This window comes from Salmo salar, unplaced genomic scaffold, assembly GCF_905237065.1.
Source record: "Salmo salar unplaced genomic scaffold, Ssal_v3.1, whole genome shotgun sequence".
Taxonomy (NCBI): Eukaryota; Metazoa; Chordata; class Actinopteri; order Salmoniformes; family Salmonidae; genus Salmo; species Salmo salar.
The window spans coordinates 207,501-231,551 of NW_025548249.1; the positions used below are offsets into that span (position 1 = coordinate 207,501).

The window sequence follows — 24,051 nt, forward strand, 5'->3', positions numbered from 1 at the left end:
CTTTATTGAGTTTTCCTCCCAGATTGGAGAAATGATTTGTGGGTAGAGGTCGACCGATTAATCGGATTGGCCGATTTAATTTAGGGCCGATTTTCAAGATTTCAAATTTACAACAGTTATTGAAAGAATTATAATTACACTTCTCCTTTAATGCAACCGCTGTGTCAGATTTCAAAATGGCTTTACGGCGAAAGCACATTGTTCAATATTCTGAGTACAGAGTTCAGCCACCAGAGCGAGCTATACAGATACCCGCTAAGGTCTGGAGTCAACAAAACTCAGTATTAATAAATCTTCACTTACCTTTGCTGATCTTCGTCGGAATGCACTCCCAGGACTCCCACTTCCACAAGAAATGTTCGTTTTGTTCGATAAACTCCATAATTTATGTCCAAATACCTCCGTTTTGTTCGCGCGTTCAGATCACTATTCCAAAGGCGTAACGCGCGAGCGCAGAACCAGAGACGAAAAGTCAAATAGTTCCATTTCCGTTCGTAGAAACATGTCAAACGATGTTTACAATCAATCCTTAGGGTCTTTTTTTAAACATAAATCTTCGATAATATTCCAACCGGACAATAGCGTATTCATTACAGAGGGAAAAGAAGGAACGGTGTGCCCGCGCAGTAAACGACTCCTTGGTCTCAGGCTTGAGACAGCTCTTATTCTCTCCCCAGTAACAGTAGAAGCAGGAAACAAGGTTCTAAAGACTGTTGACATCGAGTGGAAGCCTTAGGAAGTGACATCACAGACACTGTAGTTTTGGAAAGGCAATCAGTTGAAAAAACTACAAACCACTTCCTGGTTGGATTTTTTTCTCAGGGTTTTTTGCCTGCCATATGAGTTCTGTTATACTCACAGACACCATTCAAACAGTTTTAGAAACTTTAGAGTGTTTTCTATCCAAATCTACTAATAATATGCATATTCTGGTTTCTGGGCCGAGTAGAAGGCAGTTTAATTTGGGCATGTCATTCATCCGAATTTCCGAATACTGCCCTCTGTCACTAAAAAGTTAAATCATCACCCGTTTGTCGAAGTAGGCTGTGATTCGATGATAAATTAACAGGCACCGCATCGATTATATGCAACGCAGGACAAGCTAGTTAACCTGGTAATATCATCAACCATGTGTAGTTAACTAGTGATTATGTTAAGATCGATCGTTTTTTTATAAGATAAGTTTAATGCTAGCTAGCAACTTACCTTGGCTCCTTGCTGCGCTCGCGTAACAGGTAGTCAGCCTGCCACGCAGTCTCCTCGTGGAGTGGAATGTAATCGGCCGTAATCGGCGTCCAAAAAAGGGCCGATTACCGATTTCATTATGAAAGCTTGAAATCGGCCCTAAATTAATCGGCCATTCCGATTAATCGGTCGACCTTTAATCCTGACCTGTGTGTGCGTGCGTGTGTGTGTGTGTGTGTGTGTGTGTGTGTGTGTGTGTGTGTGTGTGTGTGTGTGTGTGTGTGTGTGTGTGTGTGTGTGTGTGTGTGTGTAGGTACATAGGGAAGACAGACTCCATCACCATCAGTGTGTGGAACCAGAAGAAGATCCACAAGGGGAAGCAGGGCGCCGGGTTCCTGGGCTGCATACGACTGTTGGCCTACACCATCAGCAGACTGAAGGACACGGGCTGTAAGACACACACACACACACACACAAACAGAGCAGTACCTCCTCCTCCATACAGCTAGACTGACCATAACAGCTGAAACAGAGCAGTACCTCCTCCTCCATACAGCTAGACTGACCATAACAGCTGAAACAGAGCAGTACCTCCTCCTCCATACAGCTAGACTGACCATTCCAGCTGAAACAGAGCAGTACCTCCTCCTCCATACAGCTAGACTGACCATAACAGCTGAAACAGAGCAGTACCTCCTTCTCCATACAGCTAGACTGACCATAACAGCTGAAACAGAGCAGTACCTCCTCCTCCATACAGCTAGACTGACCATAACAGCTGAAACAGAGCAGTACCTCCTCCTCCATACAGCTAGACTGACCATAACAGCTGAAACAGAGCCGTACCTCCTCCATACAGCTAGACTGACCATAACAGCTGAAACAGAGCAGTACCTTCTCCTCCATACAGCTAGACTGACCATAACAGCTGAAACAGAGCAGTACCTCCTCCTCCATACAGCTAGACTGACCTTAACAGCTGAAACAGAGCAGTACCTCCTCCTCCATACAGCTAGACTGACCATAACAGCTGAAACAGAGCAGTACCTCCTCCATACAGCTAGACTGACCATAACAGCTGAAACGGAGCAGTACCTCCTCCTCTATACAGCTAGACTGACCATAACAGCTGAAACAGAGCAGTACCTCCTCCTCCATACAGCTAGACTGACCATAACAGCTGAAACAGAGCAGTACCTCCTCCATACAGCTAGACTGACCATAACAGCTGAAACAGAGCAGTACCTCCTCCTCCATACAGCTAGACTGACCATAACAGCTGAAACAGAGCAGTACCTCCTCCTCCATACAGCTAGACTGACCATAACAGCTGAAACAGAGCAGTACCTCCTCCTCCATACAGCTAGACTGACCATAACAGCTGAAACAGAGCAGTATCCTCCTCCATACAGCTAGACTGACCATAACAGCTGAAACAGAGCAGTACCTCCTCCTCCATACAGCTAGACTGACCATAACAGCTGAAACAGAGCAGTACCTCCTCCTCCATACAGCTAGACTGACCATAACAGCTGAAACAGAGCAGTACCTCCTCCTCCATACAGCTAGACTGACCATAACAGCTGAAACAGAGCAGTACCTCCTCCTCCATACAGCTAGACTGACCATAACAGCTGAAACAGAGCAGTACCTCCTCCTCCATACAGCTAGACTGACCATAACAGCTGAAACAGAGCAGTACCTCCTCCTCCATACAGCTAGACTGACCATAACAGCTGAAACAGAGCAGTACCTCCTCCTCCATACAGCTAGACTGACCATAACAGCTGAAACAGAGCAGTACCTCCTCCTCCATACAGCTAGACTGACCATAACAGCTGAAACAGAGCAGTACCTCCTCCTCCACACAGCTAGACTGACCATAACAGCTGAAACAGAGCAGTACCTCCTCCTCCATACAGCTAGACTGACCATAACAGCTGAAACAGAGCAGTACCTCCTCCTCCATACAGCTAGACTGACCATAACAGCTGAAACAGAGCAGTACCTCCTCCTCCATACAGCTAGACTGACCATAACAGCTGAAACAGAGCAGTACCTCCTCCTCCATACAGCTAGACTGACCATAACAGCTGAAACAGAGCAGTACCTCCTCCTCCATACAGCTAGACTGACCATAACAGCTGAAACAGAGCAGTACCTCCTCCATACAGCTAGACTGACCATAACAGCTGAAACAGAGCAGTACCTCCTCCTCCATACAGCTAGACTGACCATAACAGCTGAAACAGAGCAGTACCTCCTCCTCCATACAGCTAGACTGACCATAACAGCTGAAACAGAGCAGTACCTCCTCCTCCATACAGCTAGACTGACCATAACAGCTGAAACAGAGCAGTACCTCCTCCTCCATACAGCTAGACTGACCATAACAGCTGAAACAGAGCAGTACCTCCTCCTCCATACAGCTAGACTGACCATAACAGCTGAAACAGAGCAGTACCTCCTCCTCCATACAGCTAGACTGACCATAACAGCTGAAACAGAGCAGTACCTCCTCCTCCATACAGCTAGACTGACCATAACAGCTGAAACAGAGCAGTACCTCCTCCTCCATACAGCTAGACTGACCATAACAGCTGAAACAGAGCAGTACCTCCTCCTCCATACAGCTAGACTGACCATAACAGCTGAAACAGAGCAGTACCTCCTCCTCCATACAGCTAGACTGACCATAACAGCTGAAACAGAGCAGTACCTCCTCCATACAGCTAGACTGACCATAACAGCTGAAACAGAGCAGTACCTCCTCCTCCATACAGCTAGACTGACCATAACAGCTGAAACAGAGCAGTACCTCCTCCTCCATACAGCTAGACTGACCATAACAGCTGAAACAGAGCAGTACCTCCTCCTCCATACAGCTAGACTGACCATAACAGCTGAAACAGAGCAGTACCTCCTCCATACAGCTAGACTGACCATAACAGCTGAAACAGAGCAGTACCTCCTCCTCCATACAGCTAGACTGACCATAACAGCTGAAACAGAGCAGTACCTCCTCCTCCATACAGCTAGACTGACCATAACAGCTGAAACAGAGCAGTACCTTCTCCATACAGCTAGACTGACCATAACAGCTGAAACAGAGCAGTACCTCCTCCTCCATACAGCTAGACTGACCATAACAGCTGAAACATAGCAGTACCTCCTCCTCCATACAGCTAGAATGACCATAACAGCTGAAACAGAGCAGTACCTCCTCCATACAGCTAGACTGACCATAACAGCTGAAACAGAGCAGTACCTCCTCCTCCATACAGCTAGACTGACCATAACAGCTGAAACAGAGCAGTACCTCCTCCTCCATACAGCTAGACTGACCATAACAGCTGAAACAGAGCAGTACCTCCTCCTCCATACAGCTAGACTGACCATAACAGCTGAAACAGAGCAGTACCTCCTCCTCCATACAGCTAGACTGACCATAACAGCTGAAACAGAGCAGTACCTCCTCCACACAGCTAGACTGACCATAACAGCTGAAACAGAGCAGTACCTCCTCCTCCATACAGCTAGACTGACCATAACAGCTGAAACAGAGCAGTACCTCCTCCTCCATACAGCTAGACTGACCATAACAGCTGAAACAGAGCAGTACCTCCTCCTCCATACAGCTAGACTGACCATAACAGCTGAAACAGAGCAGTACTTTCTCCTCCATACAGCTAGACTGACCATAACAGCTGAAACAGAGCAGTACCTCCTCCTCCATACAGCTAGACTGACCATAACAGCTGAAACAGAGCAGTACCTCCTCCTCCATACAGCTAGACTGACCATAACAGCTGAAACAGAGCAGTACCTCCTCCTCCATACAGCTAGACTGACCATAACAGCTGAAACAGAGCAGTACCTCCTCCATACAGCTAGACTGACCATAACAGCTGAAACAGAGCAGTACCTCCTCCTCCATACAGCTAGACTGACCATAACAGCTGAAACAGAGCAGTACCTCCTCCTCCATACAGCTAGACTGACCATAACAGCTGAAACAGAGCAGTACCTCCTCCTCCATACAGCTAGACTGACCATAACAGCTGAAACAGAGCAGTACCTCCTCCTCCATACAGCTAGACTGACCTTAACAGCTGAAACAGAGCAGTACCTCCTCCTCCATACAGCTAGACTGACCATAACAGCTGAAACAGAGCAGTACCTCCTCCTCCATACAGCTAGACTGACCATAACAGCTGAAACAGAGCAGTACCTCCTCCATACAGCTAGACTGACCATAACAGCTGAAACAGAGCAGTACCTCCTCCTCCATACAGCTAGACTGACCATAACAGCTGAAACAGAGCAGTACCTCCTCCTCCATACAGCTAGACTGACCATAACAGCTGAAACAGAGCAGTACCTCCTCCTCCATACAGCTAGACTGACCATAACAGCTGAAACAGAGCAGTACCTCCTCCATACAGCTAGACTGACCATAACAGCTGAAACAGAGCAGTACCTCCTCCTCCATACAGCTAGACTGACCATTCCAGCTGAAACAGAGCAGTACCTCCTCCTCCATACAGCTAGACTGACCATAACAGCTGAAACAGAGCAGTACCTCCTTCTCCATACAGCTAGACTGACCATAACAGCTGAAACGGAGCAGTACCTCCTCCTCTATACAGCTAGACTGACCATAACAGCTGAAACAGAGCAGTACCTCCTCCTCCATACAGCTAGACTGACCATAACAGCTGAAACAGAGCAGTACCTCCTCCTCCATACAGCTAGACTGACCATAACAGCTGAAACAGAGCAGTACCTCCTCCTCCATACAGCTAGACTGACCATAACAGCTGAAACAGAGCAGTACCTCCTCCTCCATACAGCTAGACTGACCATAACAGCTGAAACAGAGCAGTACCTCCTCCTCCATACAGCTAGACTGACCATAACAGCTGAAACAGAGCAGTACCTCCTCCTCCATACAGCTAGACTGACCATAACAGCTGAAACAGAGCAGTACCTCCTCCTCCATACAGCTAGACTGACCATAACAGCTGAAACAGAGCAGTACCTCCTCCTCCATACAGCTAGACTGACCATAACAGCTGAAACAGAGCAGTACCTTGCTAGCTGCTTTGCCCTGGTACGTGAGGCATTTTGTGACGTTACAGCCTTATTCTAAAATTAATTAAATCGTTTTTTTTTCTACACACAATACCCCATAATGACAAAGCAAAAACAGGTTTTATAAATTTTTGCAAAAAATAAAAAAAATGAAATATATCACATTTACGTAAGTATTCAGACCCTTTACTCAGTACTTTGTTGAAGGACCTTTGGCAACAACAAGCACGGCACTTACACAAATTACTGACGATTGGCTGAGAGAAACTGATTATAAAAATATTGTGGGGGCTGTCTAGTTAGACCTCAGGGCTTTTGACATTATTGATCATAGTCTGTTGCTGGAAAAATGTGTGTGTTATGGCTTTACACTCCCTGCTATAATGGCTTTACACCCCCCTGCTATAATGGCTTTACACCCCCTGCTATAATGGCTTTACACCCCCCTGCTATAACGGCTTTACACCCCCCTGCTATAATGGCTTTACACCCCCCTGCTATAATGGCTTTACACCCCCTGCTATAATGGCTTTACACCCCCTGCTATAATGGCTTTACACCCCCTGCTATAACGGCTTTACACCCCCTGCTATAATGGCTTTACACCCCCTGCTATAACGGCTTTACACCCCCTGCTATAATGGCTTTACACCCCCTGCTATAACGGCTTTACACCCCCCTGCTATAACGGCTTTACACCCCCTGCTATAACGGCTTTACACCCCCTGCTATAACGGCTTTACACCCCCCTGCTATAATGGCTTTACACCCCCTGCTATAATGGCTTTACACCCCCTGCTATAATGTGGATAAAGAGTTACCTGTATAACAGAACACAGAGGATGTTCTTTGTTGGAAGCCCTGACATCATAATCCAGGTTAAATCAGGAATTCCCCAGTGCAGCTGTCTAGGCCCCTTACTGATAGAATCAGGAATTCCCCAGGGCAGCTGTCTAGGCCCCTTACTGATAGAATCAGGAATTCCCCAAGGCAGCTGTCTAGGCCCATTACTGGTAGAATCAGGAATTCCCCAGGGCAGCTGTCTAGGCCTCTTACTGGTAGAATCAGGAATTCCCCAGGGCAGCTGTCTAGGCCCCTTACTGATAGAATCAGGAATTCCCCAAGGCAGCTGTCTAGGCCCCTTACTGGTAGAATCAGGAATTCCCCAGGGCAGCTGTCTAGGCCTCTTACTGGTAGAATCAGGAATTCCCCAGGGCAGCTGTCTAGGCCCCTTACTGGTAGAATCAGGAATTCCCCAGGGCAGCTGTCTAGGCCCCTTACTGGTAGAATCAGGAATTCCCCAGGGCAGCTGTCTAGGCCCCTTACTGGTAGAATCAGGAATTCCCCAGGGCAGCTGTCTAGGCCCCTTACTGGTAGAATCAGGAATTCCCCAGGGCAGCTGTCGAGGCTCCTTACTGGTAGAATCAGGAATTCCTCAGGGCAGCTGTCTAGGCCCCTTACTGATAGAATCAGGAATTCCCCAGGGCAGCTGTCTAGGTCCCTTACTGGTAGAATCAGGAATTCCCCAGGGCAGCTGTCTAGGCCCCTTGCTGGTAGAATCAGGAATTCCCCAGGGCAGCTGTCTAGGCTCCTTACTGGTAGAATCAGGAATTCCCCAGGGCAGCTGTCTAGGCCCCTTACTGGCAGAATCAGGAATTCCCCAGGGCAGCTGTCTAGGCCCCTTACTGGTAGAATCAGGAATTCCCCAGGGCAGCTGTCTAGGCCCCTTACTGGTAGAATCAGGAATTCCCCAGGGCAGCTGTCTAGGCCCCTTACTGGTAGAATCAGGAATTCCCCAGGGCAGCTGTCTAGGCCCCTTACTGGTAGAATAAGGAATTCCTCAGGGCAGCTGTCTAGGCCCCTTACTGGTAGAATCAGGAATTCCCCAGGGCAGCTGTCTAGGCCCCTTACTGGTAGAATCAGGAATTCCCCAGGGCAGCTGTCTAGGCCCCTTACTGGTAGAATCAGGAATTCCCCAGGGCAGCTGTCTAGGCCCCTTACTGGTAGAATCAGGAATTCCCCAGGGCAGCTGTCTAGGACCCTTACTGGTAGAATCAGGAATTCCCCAGGGCAGCTGTCTAGGCCCCTTACTTTTTCCAATCTTTACTAAAGCAGGTATGTCTATGTATGCAGATGACTCAACACTATACATGTCAGCTACTACAGCGACTGAAATGACTGCAACACTTAACAAAGAGCTGCAGTTAGTTTCAGAATGGGTGGCAAGGAATAAGCTAGTCCTAAATATTTCTAAAACTAAAAGCATTGTATTTGGGACAAATCATTCACTAAACCCTAAACCTCAACTAAATCTTGTAATAAATAATGTGAAAATTGAGCACGTTGAGGTGACTAAACTGCTTGGAGTAACCCTGGATTGTAAACTGTCCTGGTCAAAACATATTGATACAACAGTAGCTAAGATGGGGAGAAGTCTGTCCATAATAAAGCACTGCTCTGCCTTCTCTACAACACTATCAACAAGGCAGGTACCACAGGCCCTAGTTTCTACCTTCTTAACAACACTATCAACAAGGCAGGTCCTACAGGCCCTAGTTTCTACCTTCTTAACAACACTATCAACAAGGCAGGTCCTACAGGCCCTAGTTTCTACCTTCTTAACAACACTATCAACAAGGCAGGTCCTACAGGCCCTAGTTTCTACCTTCTTAACAACACTATCAACAAGGCAGGTCCTACAGGCCCTAGTTTCTACCTTCTTAACAACACTATCAACAAGGCAGGTCCTACAGGCCCTAGTTTCTACCTTCTTAACAACACGATCAACAAGGCAGGTCCTACAGGCCCTAGTTTCTACCTTCTTATTAACAACACTATCAACAAGGCAGGTCCTACAGGCCCTAGTTTCTACCTTCTTATTAACAACACTATCAACAAGGCAGGTCCTACAGGCCCTAGTTTCTACCTTCTTATTAACAACACTATCAACAAGGCAGGTCCTACAGGCCCTAGTTTCTACCTTCTCAACAACACTATCAACAAGGCAGGTCCTACAGGCCCTAGTTTCTACCTTCTTACCAGCACTATCAACAAGGCAGGTCCTACAGGCCCTAGTTTCTACCTTCTTAACAACACTATCAACAAGGCAGGTCCTACAGGCCCTAGTTTCTACCTTCTTAACAACACTATCAACAAGGCAGGTCCTACAGGCCCTAGTTTCTACCTTCTCAACAACACTATCAACAAGGCAGGTCCTACAGGCCCTAGTTTCTACCTTCTTAACAACACTATCAACAAGGCAGGTCCTACAGGCCCTAGTTTCTACCTTCTTAACAACACTATCAACAAGGCAGGTCCTACAGGCCCTCGTTTTGTCGCACCTGGACTACTGTTCAGTCGTGTGATCAGGTGCCACAAGGAGGAAAATTGCCATTGGCTCGCACAGCTCAGGCTAGCACACAGCTCAGACACCCATCCATACCCCACAAGACATGCCACCAGAGGTCTGTTTAAACTACTGGCACACAGCTCAGACACCCATCCATACCCCACAAGACATGCCACCAGAGGTCTGTTTAAACTGACTGGCACATAGCTCAGACACCCATCCATACCCCACAAGACATGCCACCAGAGGTCTGTTTAAACTGACTGGCACACAGCTCAGACACCCATACATACCCCACAAGACATGCCACCAGAGGTCTGTTTAAACTGACTGGCACACAGCTCAGACACCCATACATACCCCACAAGACATGCCACCAGAGGTCTGTTTAAACTGACTGGCACACAGCTCAGACACCCATCCATACCCCACAAGACATGCCACCAGAGGTCTCTTCACAGTCCCCAAGTCCAGAACAGACTATGGGAGGAGCACAGTACTACATAGAGCCATGACTACATGAAACAATATTCCACATCAGGTAACTGATGCAGCAGGGAGAATCAGATTTAAACAAAACAGAATAAAAATACAGCTTATGGAACAACGGGGACTGAGAAGAGAGACAGACACATGCATAAACACACACACAATAACATACGCACTACTATACAGATATGTGGTGGTAAAATATGTTGTGAAATGTATTATAATGTTTTTAAAATTGTATAACTATGATCGAAAAAGGCAATCGCACGTCTGCGCTATCTTTGTTCAGGTGCATGGTTTCTCATCTAAAATTGTATAAACTGCCTTAATTCTGCTGGAGGAAGAGTAGCTGCTGCCTTGGCAGGAACTAATGGGGATCCATAATAAACCCCAGGAAGAGTAGCTGCTGCCTTGGCAGGAACTAACGGGGATCCATAATAAACACCAGGAAGAGTAGCTGCTGCCTTGGCAGGAACTAATGGGGATCCATAATAAACCCCAGGAAGAGTAGCTGCTGCCTTGGCAGGAACTAATGGGGATCCATAATAAACCCCAGGAAGAGTAGCTGCTGCCTTGGCAGAACTAACGGGGATCCATAATAAACCCCAGGAAGAGTAGCTGCTGCCTTGGCAGGAACTAATGGGGATCCATAACAAACCCCAGGAAGAGTAGCTGCTGCCTTGGCAGGAACTAATGGGGATCCATAATAAACCCCAGGAAGAGTAGCTGCTGCCTTGACAGGAACTAATGGGGATCCATAATAAACCCCAGGAAGAGTAGCTGCTGCCTTGGCAGGAACTAATGGGGATCCATAATAAACCCCAGGAAGAGTAGCTGCTGCCTTGACAGGAACTAATGGGGATCCATAATAAACCCCAGGAAGAGTAGCTGCTGCCTTGGCAGGAACTAATGGGGATCCATAACAAACCCCAGGAAGAGTAGCTGCTGCCTTGGCAACAGGAACTAATGGTGATCCATAATAAACCCCAGGAAGAGTAGCTGCTGCCTTGGCAACAGGAACTAATGGGGATCCATAATAAACCCCAGGAAGAGTAGCTGCTGCCTTGGCAGGAACTAATGGGGATCCATAATAAACCCCAGGAAGAGTAGCTGCTGCCTTGGCAGGAACTAATGGGGATCCATAATAAACCCCAGGAAGAGTAGCTGCTGCCTTGGCAGGAACTAATGGGGATCCATAATAAACCCCAGGAAGAGTAGCTGCTGCCTTGGCAGGAACTAATGGGGATCCATAATAAACCCCAGGAAGAGTAGCTGCTGCCTTGACAGGAACTAATGGGGATCCATAATAAACCCCAGGAAGAGTAGCTGCTGCCTTGGCAGGAACTAATGGGGATCCATAACAAACCCCAGGAAGAGTAGCTGCTGCCTTGGCAACAGGAACTAATGGTGATCCATAATAAACCCCAGGAAGAGTAGCTGCTGCCTTGGCAACAGGAACTAATGGGGATCCATAATAAACCCCAGGAAGAGTAGCTGCTGCCTTGGCAACAGGAACTAATGGTGATCCATAATAAACCCCAGGAAGAGTAGCTGCTGCCTTGGCAGGAACTAATGGGGATCCATAATAAATACAATTCTTAGTTGTTGAAACATCAAGGATGATTAATGGAAACAGGAGCTCAATTTTGAGTCTCATAGAAAATGGTCTGTGTAAATAAGGTATTTCTGTTTAGAATTTTTTATACATTTGCACAAATTTCAAAAAACCTGTTTTCGTTTTGCCATTATGTGGTATTGTGATGTCATTATGGGGTATTGTGATGTCATAATGAGGTATTGTGATGTCATTATGAGGTATTGTGATGTCATCATGGGGTATTGTGATGTCATAATGAGGTATTGTGATGTCATTATGGGGTATTGAGATGTCATTATGGGGTATTGTGATGTCATGATGGGGTATTGTGATGTAATGATGGGCTATTGTGATGTCATCATGGGGTATTGTGATGTCATCATGGGGTATTGTGATGTCATGATGGTGTATTGTGTGTAGATTGATGAGGGAAATGCAGTATTTAATCCATTTAAGAATAAGGCTGTAATGTAACAACATTTGGGAAAGTGAAGGGGACTGACAAATATCAGTTTCATTAGGTACCAAAAACGCACACAGATACACTACAAACTCCTCTCTCTGGAGCACACAGATACACTACAAACTCCTCTCTCTCTGGAGCACACAGATACACTACAAACTCCTCTCTCTGGAGCACACAGATACACTACAAACTCCTCTCTCTCTGGAGCACACAGATACACTACAAACTCCTCTCTCTCTGGAGCACACAGATACACTACAAACTCCTCTCTCTGGAGCACACAGATACACTACAAACTCCTCTCTCTGGAGCACACAGATACACTACAAACTCCTCTCTCTCTGGAGCACACAGATACACTACAAACTCCTCTCTCTGGAGCACACAGATACACTACAAACTCCTCTCTCTCTGGAGCACACAGATACACTACAAACTCCTCTCTCTGGAGCACACAGATACACTACAAACTCCTCTCTCTGGAGCACACAGATACACTACAAACTCCCTCTCTCTGGAGCACACAGATACACTACAAACTCCTCTCTCTGGAGCACACAGATACACTACAAACTCCTCTCTCTCTGGAGCACACAGATACACTACAAACTCCTCTCTCTCTGGAGCACACAGATACACTACAAACTCCTCTCTCTCTGGAGCACACAGATACACTACAAACTCCTCTCTCTGGAGCACACAGATACACTACAAACCCCTCTCTCTGGAGCACACAGATACACTACAAACTCCTCTCTCTGGAGCACACAGATACACTACAAACTCCTCTCTCTGGAGCACACAGATACACTACAAACTCCTCTCTCTCTGGAGCACACAGATACACTACAAACTCCTCTCTCTCTGGAGCACACAGATACACTACAAACTCCTCTCTCTCTGGAGCACACAGATACACTACAAACTCCTCTCTCTCTGGAGCACACAGATACACTACAAACTCCTCTCTCTCTGGAGCACACAGATACACTACAAACTCCTCTCTCTCTGGAGCACACAGATACACTACAAACTCCTCTCTCTCTGGAGCACACAGATACACTACAAACTCCTCTCTCTCTGGAGCACACAGATACACTACAAACTCCTCTCTCTGGAGCACACAGATACACTACAAACTCCTCTCTCTGGAGCACACACATACACTACAAACTCCTCTCTCTGGAGCACACACATACACTACAAACTCCTCTCTCTCTGGAGCACACACATACACTACAAACTCCTCTCTCTCTGGAGCACACAGATACACTACAAACTCCTCTCTCTCTGGAGCACACAGATACACTACAAACTCCTCTCTCTCTGGAGCACACAGATACACTACAAACTCCTCTCTCTGGAGCACACAGATACACTACAAACTCCTCTCTCTGGAGCACACAGATACACTACAAACTCCTCTCTCTCTGGAGCACACAGATACACTACAAACTCCTCTCTCTCTGGAGCACACAGATACACTACAAACTCCTCTCTCTCTGGAGTACACAGATACACTACAAACTCCTCTCTCTGGAGTACACAGATACACTACAAACTCCTCTCTCTCTGGAGCACACAGATACACTACAAACTCCTCTCTCTCTCTCTCTCTACTCTCTCTCTTTCTCTCTCTCTCTCTCTCTTTCTCTCTCTCTCTCTCTCTTTCTCTCTCTCTCCTCTCTCTCCCTCTCTCTCCAGACCAGCGGTTGGATCTGTGTAAGCTGAATCCATCAGATAGTGATGCAGTACGAGGACAGATCGTAGGTAAGACTGAGTGGACACAGGGTTTCCGTTCGGAAAATGTGGTACGGGACTGGGTAGATTTTAATGAACCCGTGTTAATTTATATTCATTAGGGATCCAAACACATTTATTTATCTTTAACTGCCTTGTTCAGGGGAACAGTGGGGTTAACTGCCTTGTTCAGGGGAACAGTGGGGTTAACTGCCTTGTTCAGGGGAACAGTGGGGTTAACTGCCTTGCTCAGGGGAACAGTGGGTTAACTGCCTTGTTCAGGGGAACATTGGGGTTAACTGCCTTGTTCAGGGGAACAGTGGGGTTAACTGCCTTGTTCAGGGGAACAGTGGGTTAACTGCATTGTTCAGGGGAACAGTGGGTTAACTGCCTTGTTCAGGGGAACAGTGGGGTTAACTGCCTTGTTCAGGGGAACAGTGGGGTTAACTGCCTTGTTCAGGGGAACAGTGGGGTTAACTGCCTTGTTCAGGGGAACAGTGGGTTTAACTGCCTTGTTCAGGGGAACAGTGGGGTTAACTGCCTTGTTCAAGGGAACAGTGGGGTTAACTGCCTTGTTCAGGGGAACAGTGGGGTTAACTGCCTTGTTCAGGGGAACAGTGGGTTAACTGCCTTGTTCAGGGGAACAGTGGGGTTAACTGCCTTGTTCAGGGGAACAGTGGGGTTAACTGCCTTGTTCAGGGGAACAGTGGGGTTAACTGCCTTGTTCAGGGGAACAGTGGGGTTAACTGCCTTGTTCAGGGGAACAGTGGGGTTAACTGCCTTGTTCAGGGGAACAGTGGGGTTAACTGCCTTGTTCAGGGGAACAGTGGGGTTAACTGCCTTGTTCAGGGGAACAGTGGGGTTAACTGCCTTGTTCAGGGGAACAGTGGGGTTAACTGCCTTGTTCAGGGGAACAGTGGGGTTAACTGCCTTGTTCAGGGGAACAGTGGGGTTAACTGCCTTGTTCAGGGGAACAGTGGGGTTAACTGCCTTGTTCAGGGGAACAGTGGGGTTAACTGCCTTGTTCAGGGGAACAGTGGGGTTAACTGCCTTGTTCAGGGGAACAGTGGGGTTAACTGCCTTGTTCAGGGGAACAGTGGGGTTAACTGCCTTGTTCAGGGGAACAGTGGGGTTAACTGCCTTGTTCAGGGGAACAGTGGGGTTAACTGCCTTGTTCAGGGGAACAGTGGGGTTAACTGCCTTGTTCAGGGGAACAGTGGGGTTAACTGCCTTGTTCAGGGGAACAGTGGGGTTAACTGCCTTGTTCAGGGGAACAGTGGGGTTAACTGCCTTGTTCAGGGGAACAGTGGGGTTAACTGCCTTGTTCAGGGGAACAGTGGGGTTAACTGCCTTGTTCAGGGGAACAGTGGGGTTAACTGCCTTGTTCAGGGGAACAGTGGGGTTAACTGCCTTGTTCAGGGGAACAGTGGGGTTAACTGCCTTGTTCAGGGGAACAGTGGGGTTAACTGCCTTGTTCAGGGGAACAGTGGGGTTAACTGCCTTGTTCAGGGGAACAGTGGGGTTAACTGCCTTGTTCAGGGGAACAGTGGGGTTAACTGCCTTGTTCAGGGGAACAGTGGGGTTAACTGCCTTGTTCAGGGGAACAGTGGGGTTAACTGCCTTGTTCAGGGGAACAGTGGGGTTAACTGCCTTGTTCAGGGGAACAGTGGGGTTAACTGCCTTGTTCAGGGGAACAGTGGGGTTAACTGCCTTGTTCAGGGGAACAGTGGGGTTAACTGCCTTGTTCAGGGGAACAGTGGGGTTAACTGCCTTGTTCAGGGGAACAGTGGGGTTAACTGCCTTGTTCAGGGGAACAGTGGGGTTAACTGCCTTGTTCAGGGGAACAGTGGGGTTAACTGCCTTGTTCAGGGGAACAGTGGGGTTAACTGCCTTGTTCAGGGGAACAGTGGGGTTAACTGCCTTGTTCAGGGGAACAGTGGGGTTAACTGCCTTGTTCAGGGGAACAGTGGGGTTAACTGCCTTGTTCAGGGGAACAGTGGGGTTAACTGCCTTGTTCAGGGGAACAGTGGGGTTAACTGCCTTGTTCAGGGGAACAGTGGGGTTAACTGCCTTGTTCAGGGGAACAGTGGGGTTAACTGCCTTGTTCAGGGGAACAGTGGGGTTAACTGCCTTGTTCAGGGGAACAGTGGGGTTAACTGCCTTGTTCAGGGGAACAGTGGGGTTAACTGCCTTGTTCAGGGGAACAGTGGGGTTAACTGCCTTGTTCAGGGGAACAGTGGGGTTAACTGCCTTGTTCAGGGGAACAGTGGGGTTAACTGCCTTGTTCAGGGGAACAGTGGGGTTAACTGCCTTGTTCAGGGGAACAGTGGGGTTAACTGCCTTGTTCAGGGGAACAGTGGGGTTAACTGCCTTGTTCAGGGGAACAGTGGGGTTAACTGCCTTGTTCAGGGGAACAGTGGGGTTAACTGCCTTGTTCAGGGGAACAGTGGGGTTAACTGCCTTGTTCAGGGGAACAGTGGGGTTAACTGCCTTGTTCAGGGGAACAGTGGGGTTAACTGCCTTGTTCAGGGGAACAGTGGGGTTAACTGCCTTGTTCAGGGGAACAGTGGGGTTAACTGCCTTGTTCAGGGGAACAGTGGGGTTAACTGCCTTGTTCAGGGGAACAGTGGGGTTAACTGCCTTGTTCAGGGGAACAGTGGGGTTAACTGCCTTGTTCAGGGGAACAGTGGGGTTAACTGCCTTGTTCAGGGGAACAGTGGGGTTAACTGCCTTGTTCAGGGGAACAGTGGGGTTAACTGCCTTGTTCAGGGGAACAGTGGGGTTAACTGCCTTGTTCAGGGGAACAGTGGGGTTAACTGCCTTGTTCAGGGGAACAGTGGGGTTAACTGCCTTGTTCAGGGGAACAGTGGGGTTAACTGCCTTGTTCAGGGGAACAGTGGGGTTAACTGCCTTGTTCAGGGGAACAGTGGGGTTAACTGCCTTGTTCAGGGGAACAGTGGGGTTAACTGCCTTGTTCAGGGGAACAGTGGGGTTAACTGCCTTGTTCAGGGGAACAGTGGGGTTAACTGCCTTGTTCAGGGGAACAGTGGGGTTAACTGCCTTGTTCAGGGGAACAGTGGGGTTAACTGCCTTGTTCAGGGGAACAGTGGGGTTAACTGCCTTGTTCAGGGGAACAGTGGGGTTAACTGCCTTGTTCAGGGGAACAGTGGGGTTAACTGCCTTGTTCAGGGGAACAGTGGGGTTAACTGCCTTGTTCAGGGGAACAGTGGGGTTAACTGCCTTGTTCAGGGGAACAGTGGGGTTAACTGCCTTGTTCAGGGGAACAGTGGGGTTAACTGCCTTGTTCAGGGGAACAGTGGGGGTTGTTCAGGGGTTAACTGCCTTGTTCAGGGGAACAGTGGGGTTAACTGCCTTGTTCAGGGGAACAGTGGGGTTAACTGCCTTGTTCAGGGGAACAGTGGGGTTAACTGCCTTTGGGGCGTTTGGGTCTCTGCTACGGAACGCCGTTTGGGCCGTTTGGGTCTCTGCTACGGAACGCCGTTTGGGCCGTTCGGGTCTCTGCTACGGAACGCCGTTTGGGCCGTTCGGGCCGTTTGGGTCTCTGCTACGGAACGCCGTTTGGGCCGTTCAGGCCGTTTGGGTCGTTCGGGTCGTTTGGGTCTCTGCTACGGAACGCCGTTTGGGCCGTTTGGGTCTCCGCTATGGAACGCCGTTTGGGCCGTTTGGGTGCCAAAAAAGATACACGTCAAATAAGCTTGTTGACCAATCAGAAACCAACTTCAATAGTGAATGGGAGGCGCTCTTCGATTACCATTTGGAAAATAAAAATAGTAGCTCTTTTTTTAATCATCGCCATCAAAACTGTTTTTAACATCCTATTTGCATTTATAATTGTTGCCAATGACTGTACTTCTAGAATGGACAAACGTTTCAGTCCAGTAATGGGGATATTCCACTCTAACTAGGCTCTTAAGGTTAGGGTTAATGTTAAGGTTAGGGTAAGAGGGTTAGGGTTACTGTACTAGACTGGGGTTAGGGGGTAACAAGGTTAGCTGTACTAGACTGGGGTTAGGGGGTAACAAGGTTAGCTGTACTAGACTGGGGTTAGGGGGTAACAAGGTTAGCTGTACTAGACTGGGGTTAGGGGGTAACAAGGTTAGCTGTACTAGACTGGGGTTAGGGGGTAACAAGGTTAGCTGTACTAGACTGGGGTTAGGGTAACAAGGTTAGCTGTACTAGACTGGGGTTAGGGGGTAACAAGGTTAGCTGTACTAGACTGGGGTTAGGGGTAACAAGGTTAGCTGTACTAGACTGGGGTTAGGGGTAACAAGGTTAGCTGTACTAGACTGGGGTTAGGGGGTAACAAGGTTAGCTGTACTAGACTGGGGTTAGGGGGTAACAAGGTTAGCTGTACTAGACTGGGGTTAGGGGTAACAAGGTTAGCTGTACTAGACTGGGGTTAGGGGGTAACAAGGTTAGCTGTACTAGACTGGGGTTAGGGGGTAACAAGGTTAGCTGTACTAGACTGGGGTTAGGGGGTAACAAGGTTAGCTGTACTAGACTGGGGTTAGGGGTAACAAGGTTAGCTGTACTAGACTGGGGTTAGGGGTAACAAGGTTAGCTGTACTAGACTGGGGTTAGGGGGTAACAAGGTTAGCTGTACTAGACTGGGGTTAGGGGGTAACAAGGTTAGCTGTACTAGACTGGGGTTAGGGGGTAACAAGGTTAGCTGTACTAGACTGGGGTTAGGGGGTAACAAGGTTAGCTGTACTAGACTGGGGTTAGGGGGTAACAAGGTTAGCTGTACTAGACTGGGGTTAGGGGGTAACAAGGTTAGCTGTACTAGACTGGGGTTAGGGGGTAACAAGGTTAGCTGTACTAGACTGGGGTTAGGGGGTAACAAGGTTAGCTGTACTAGACTGGGGTTAGGGGGTAACAAGGTTAGCTGTACTAGACTGGGGTTAGGGGGTAACAAGGTTAGCTGTACTAGACTGGGGTTAGGGGGTAACACGGTTAGCTGTACTAGACTGGGGTTAGGGGGTAACAAGGTTAGCTGTACTAGACTGGGGTTAGGGGTAACAAGGTTAGCTGTACTAGACTGGGGTTAGGGGGTAACAAGGTTAGCTGTACTAGACTGGGGTTAGGGGTAACAAGGTTAGCTGTACTAGACTGGGGTTAGGGGTAACAAGGTTAGCTGTACTAGACTGGGGTTAGGGGTTAGGGGTCCCCACTAGGTTAGCTGTAGGGGTAGGGGGTAGGGGTAGGGGTCCCCACTAGGTTAGCTGTAGGGGTTAGGGTAGGGGTAGGGGTTGGGCTTGGGGTTAGGGGTAGGGGTTAGGTTAGGGGTTAGGGTAGGGGTTAGGGGTTAGGGGGGGGGGTAGGGGTTAGGGGTTAGGGTAGGGGTTAGGGTAGGGGTTAGTGGTTAGGGGTAGGGGGTAGGGGTTAGGGTAGGGTTAGGGGTTAGGGTAGGGGTTAGTGGTTAGGGGTAGGGGGTAGGGGTTAGGGTAGGGGTAGGGTTAGGGGTTAGGGTAGGGGTTAGGTTAGGGGTAGGGGTAGGGGTTAAGGGTAGGGGTTAGGCGTAGGGATTAGGGGTTAGGGTAGGGGTTAGGTTAGGGGGTAGGGTTAGGGGTTAGGGGTTAAGGGTAGGGGTTAGGGTAGGGGTTAGTGGTTAGGGGTAGGGGTAGGGGTTAGGGTAGGGGTTAGTGGTTGGGGGTAGGGGTAGGGGTTAGGGGTTAGGGGTTAGGTTAAGGGGTAGGGGTTAGGGTAGGGGTTAGTGGTTAGGGGTAGGGGGTAGGGGTTAGGGTTAGGTTAAGGGGTAGGGGTTAAGGGTAACGGTTAAGGGTAGGGGTTAAGGGTAGGGGTTAGGGGTCCCCACTAGGTTAGCTGTATGGGTTAAGGGGTAGGGATTAAGGGTAGGGGTTAGGGTAGGGATAGGGGTTAGGTTAAGGGGTAGGGATTAAGGGTAGGGGTTAGGGGTAGGGGTTAAGGGTAGGGGTTAAGGGTAGGGGTTAGGGGTCCCCACTAGGTTAGCTGTAGGGGTTAAGGGTAGGGGTTAAGGGTAGGGGTTAGGGTCCCCACTAGGTTAGCTGTAGGGGTTAAGGGTAGGGGTTAAGGGTAGGGGTTAGGGGTCCCCACTAGGTTAGCTGTAGGGGTTAAGGGTAGGGGTTAAGGGTAGGGGTTAGGTTAAGGGGTAGGGGTTAAGGGTAGGGGTAGGGGTAGGGGTTAGGTTAAGGGTAGGGGTTAAGGGTAGGGGTTAAGGGTAGGGGTTAGGGTCCCCACTAGGTTAGCTGTAGGGGTTAAGGGGTAGGGGTTAAGGGTAGGGGTTAGGGGTTAGGGTCCCCACTAGGTTAGCTGTAGGGGTTAAGGGTAGGGGTTAAGGGTAGGGGTTAGGGTCCCCACTAGGTTAGCTGTACTAGACTGTGTGTGTAATGTCTGTTCATTGTGTTTTCCAGTGAGCCTCCAGACCAGAGATGGTTTGGGCAGCGGAGGACCTGTGGTCGACTGTAGAGCACTGTTAGAGAACGAGGGGTGAGGATTAACAGGGGGGTGTGGGGGTGTGTGTGTGTGTGTGTGTGTGTGTGTGTGTGTAACAGGGGTGTGTGTGTGTTGTGTGTCTCTGTGTGCGTCTCTGTGTGTGTGTGTGTGTGTGTGTGTGTGTGTGTGTGTGTGTGTGTAGGCCTGTGTTTGAGAGCTGTTTCAGTGAGGAGCCACTGCCGTACTCAGACCCCACGGGAGCCGCCGGGGGCGGGACCTGTCCACCGGATTCACCCAACCAGGAGAACCGGCTCCAGGCTCAGCGAATCAGAGACCAGGATTCCCAAAGACACACCCACAACCCTCAGAACCGACCGCATGGCAACCAATCACCAGATCTGCCTGAAGGATATGGTGAGAGGAGAGAGAGAGAGAGAGAGAGAGAGAGAGAGAGAGAGAGAGAGAGAGAGAGAGAGAGAGAGACAGACAGCAGGTGTGTGATATTGAGCAGGTGTGTGATATTGAGCAGGGCCAGGTGTGTGATATTGAGCAGGTGTGTGATATTGAGCAGGGCCAGGTGTATGATATTGAGCAGGGCCAGGTGTGTGATATTGAGCAGGTGTGTGATATTGAGCAGGTGTGTGATATTGAGCAGGGCCAGGTGTATGATATTGAGCAGGGCCAGGTGTGTGATATTGAGCAGGTGTGTGATATTGAGCAGGTGTGTGATATTGAGCAGGGCCAGGTGTGTGATATTGAGCAGGTGTGTGATATTGAGCAGGTGTGTGATATTGAGCAGGTGTGTGATATTGAGCAGGGCCAGGTGTGTGATATTGAGCAGGTGTATGATATTGAGCAGGGCCAGGTGTGTGATATTGAGCAGGTGTGTGATATTGAGCAGGGCCAGGTGTGTGATATTGAGCAGGGCCAGGTGTGTGATATTGAGCAGGGCCAGGGGGGAGCAGGGCCAGGTGTGTGATATTGAGCAGGGCCAGGTGTGTGATATTGAGCAGGGCCAGGTGTGTGATATTGAGCAGGTGTGTGATATTGAGCAGGGCCATGTGTGTGATATTGAGCAGGTGTGTGATATTGAGCAGGGCCAGGTGTGTGATATTGAGCAGGTGTGTGATATTGAGCAGGGCCAGGTGTGTGATATTGAGCAGGGCCAGGTGTGTGATATTGAGCAGGTGTGTGATATTGAGCAGGGCCAGGTGTGTGATATTGAGCAGGGCCAGGTGTGTGATATTGAGCAGGTGTGTGATATTGAGCAGGGCCAGGTGTGTGATATTGAGCAGGGCCAGGTGTGTGATATTGAGCAGGGCCAGGTGGTGTGTGATATTGAGCAGGTGTGTGATATTGAGCAGGGCCAGGTGTGTGATATTGAGCAGGGCCAGGTGTGTGATATTGAGCAGGGCCAGGTGTGTGATATTGAGCAGGTGTGTGATATTGAGCAGGTGTGTGATATTGAGCAGGTGTGTGATATTGAGCAGGTGTGTGATATTGAGCAGGTGTGTGATATTGAGCAGGGCCAGGTGTGTGATATTGAGCAGGTGTGTGATATTGAGCAGGGCCAGGTGTTGGATAATGAGCAGGTGTGTGATATTGAGCAGGGCCAGGTGTGTGATATTGAGCAGGTGTGTGATATTGAGCAGGTGTGTGATATTGAGCAGGTGTGTGATATTGAGCAGGGCCAGGTGTGTGATATTGAGCAGGTGTGTGATATTGAGCAGGTGTGTGATATTGAGCAGGTGTGTGATATTGAGCAGGGCCAGGTGAGTGATATTGAGCAGGTGTGTGATATTGAGCAGGTGTGTGATATTGAGCAGGGCCAGGTGTGTGATATTGAGCAGGTGTGTGATATTGAGCAGGTGTGTGATATTGAGCAGGGCCAGGTGTGTGATATTGAGCAGGTGTGTGATATTGAGCAGGTGTGTGATATTGAGCAGGGCCAGGTGTGTGATATTGAGCAGGGCCAGGTGTGTGATATTGAGCAGGTGTGTGATATTGAGCAGGGCCAGGTGTGTGATATTGAGCAGGTGTGTGATATTGAGCAGGGCCAGGTGTGTGATATTGAGCAGGTGTGTGATATTGAGCAGGGCCAGGTGTGTGATATTGAGCAGGTGTGTGATATTGAGCAGGGCCAGGTGTGTGATATTGAGCAGGGCCAGGTGTGTGATATTGAGCAGGTGTGGCTGCTCCGGTCAAGACAGACAGCAGTGTGTGACCTGTCGTGGGTGTGTGTGTGTGTGTGTGTGTGTGTGTGTGTGTGTGTGTGTGTGTGTGTGTGTGTGTGTGTGTTACAGAGCAGCGCACTACAGTCCAAGGACAGGTTTATTTTCTCCACACACAGACGGGAGTCAGTACCTGGCACGACCCGCGAATACCCAGGTACTACCCTCACTATACTACCCTCACTATACTACCCTCACTATACTACCCTCACTATACTACCCTCACTATACTACCCTCACTATACTACCCTCTACCCTCACTATACTACCCTCACTATACTACCCTCACAATACTACCCTCACTATACTACCCTCACTATACTACCCTCTACCCTCACTATACTGCCCTCTACCCTCACATACTACCCTCACTATACTACCCTCACAATACTACCCTCACTATACTACCCTCTACCCTCACTATACTACCCTCTACCCTCACTATACTACCCTCACTATCCTACCCTCACTATACTACCCTCACTATACTACCCTCACTATACAACCCTCTACCCTCACTATACTACCCTCTACCCTCACTATACTACCCTCTACCCTCACTATACTACCCTCACTATACTACCCTCACTATACTACCCTCTACCCTCACTATACTACCCTCACTATACTACCCTCACTATACTACCCTCACTACACTACCCTCACTATACTACCCTCTACCCTCACTATACTACCCTCACTATACTACCCTCACTATACTACCCTCACCATACTACCCTCACTATACTACCCTCACTATACTACCCTCACTATACTGCCCTCACTATACTACCCTCTACCCTCACTATACTACCCTCACTATACTGCCCTCACTATACTACCCTCACTATACTACCCTCACTATACTACCCTCACTATACTGCCCTCACTATACTACCCTCACTACACTACCCTCACTATACTACCCTCTACCCTCACTATACTACCCTCTACCCTCACTATACTACCCTCTACCCTCACTATACTACCTTCTACCCTAACTATACTGCCCCTCACTATACTACCCTCACTATACTACCCTCACTATACTACCCTCACTATACTACCCTCACTACACTACCCACTACCCTCACTATACTACCCTCACTATACTACCCTCACTATACTACCCTCACTACACTACCCACTACCCTCACTATACTACCCTCACTATACTGCCCTCACTATACTACCCTCACTATACTACCCTCACTATACTACCCTCACTACACTACCCTCACTACACTACCCTCACTACACTACCCTCTACCCTCACTATACTACCCTCACTATACTGCCCTCACTATACTACCCTCTACCCTCACAATACTACCCTCACTATACTACCCTCACTATACTACCCTCACTATACTACCCTCACTATACTACCCTCTACCCTCACTATACTACCCTCACTATACTACCCTCACTATACTACCCTCACTACACTACCCTCACTACACTA

At 48.8% G+C, this 24,051-nt stretch overlaps 1 protein-coding gene across 1 annotated transcript in view; it reads left to right on the top strand.

Annotated features, from left to right (window-relative positions):
- Nucleotides 1–24,051, top strand: part of LOC123732807 (E3 ubiquitin-protein ligase SMURF1-like) — a 70,493-nt gene that overhangs the window by 16,449 nt on the left and 29,993 nt on the right. Inside the window, 5 exon segments of the mRNA XM_045712089.1 lie at nt 1,499–1,635; nt 13,885–13,950; nt 20,334–20,409; nt 20,558–20,769; nt 22,659–22,743. Of these exon segments, the coding sequence (XP_045568045.1) occupies nt 1,499–1,635; nt 13,885–13,950; nt 20,334–20,409; nt 20,558–20,769; nt 22,659–22,743 (576 nt within the window).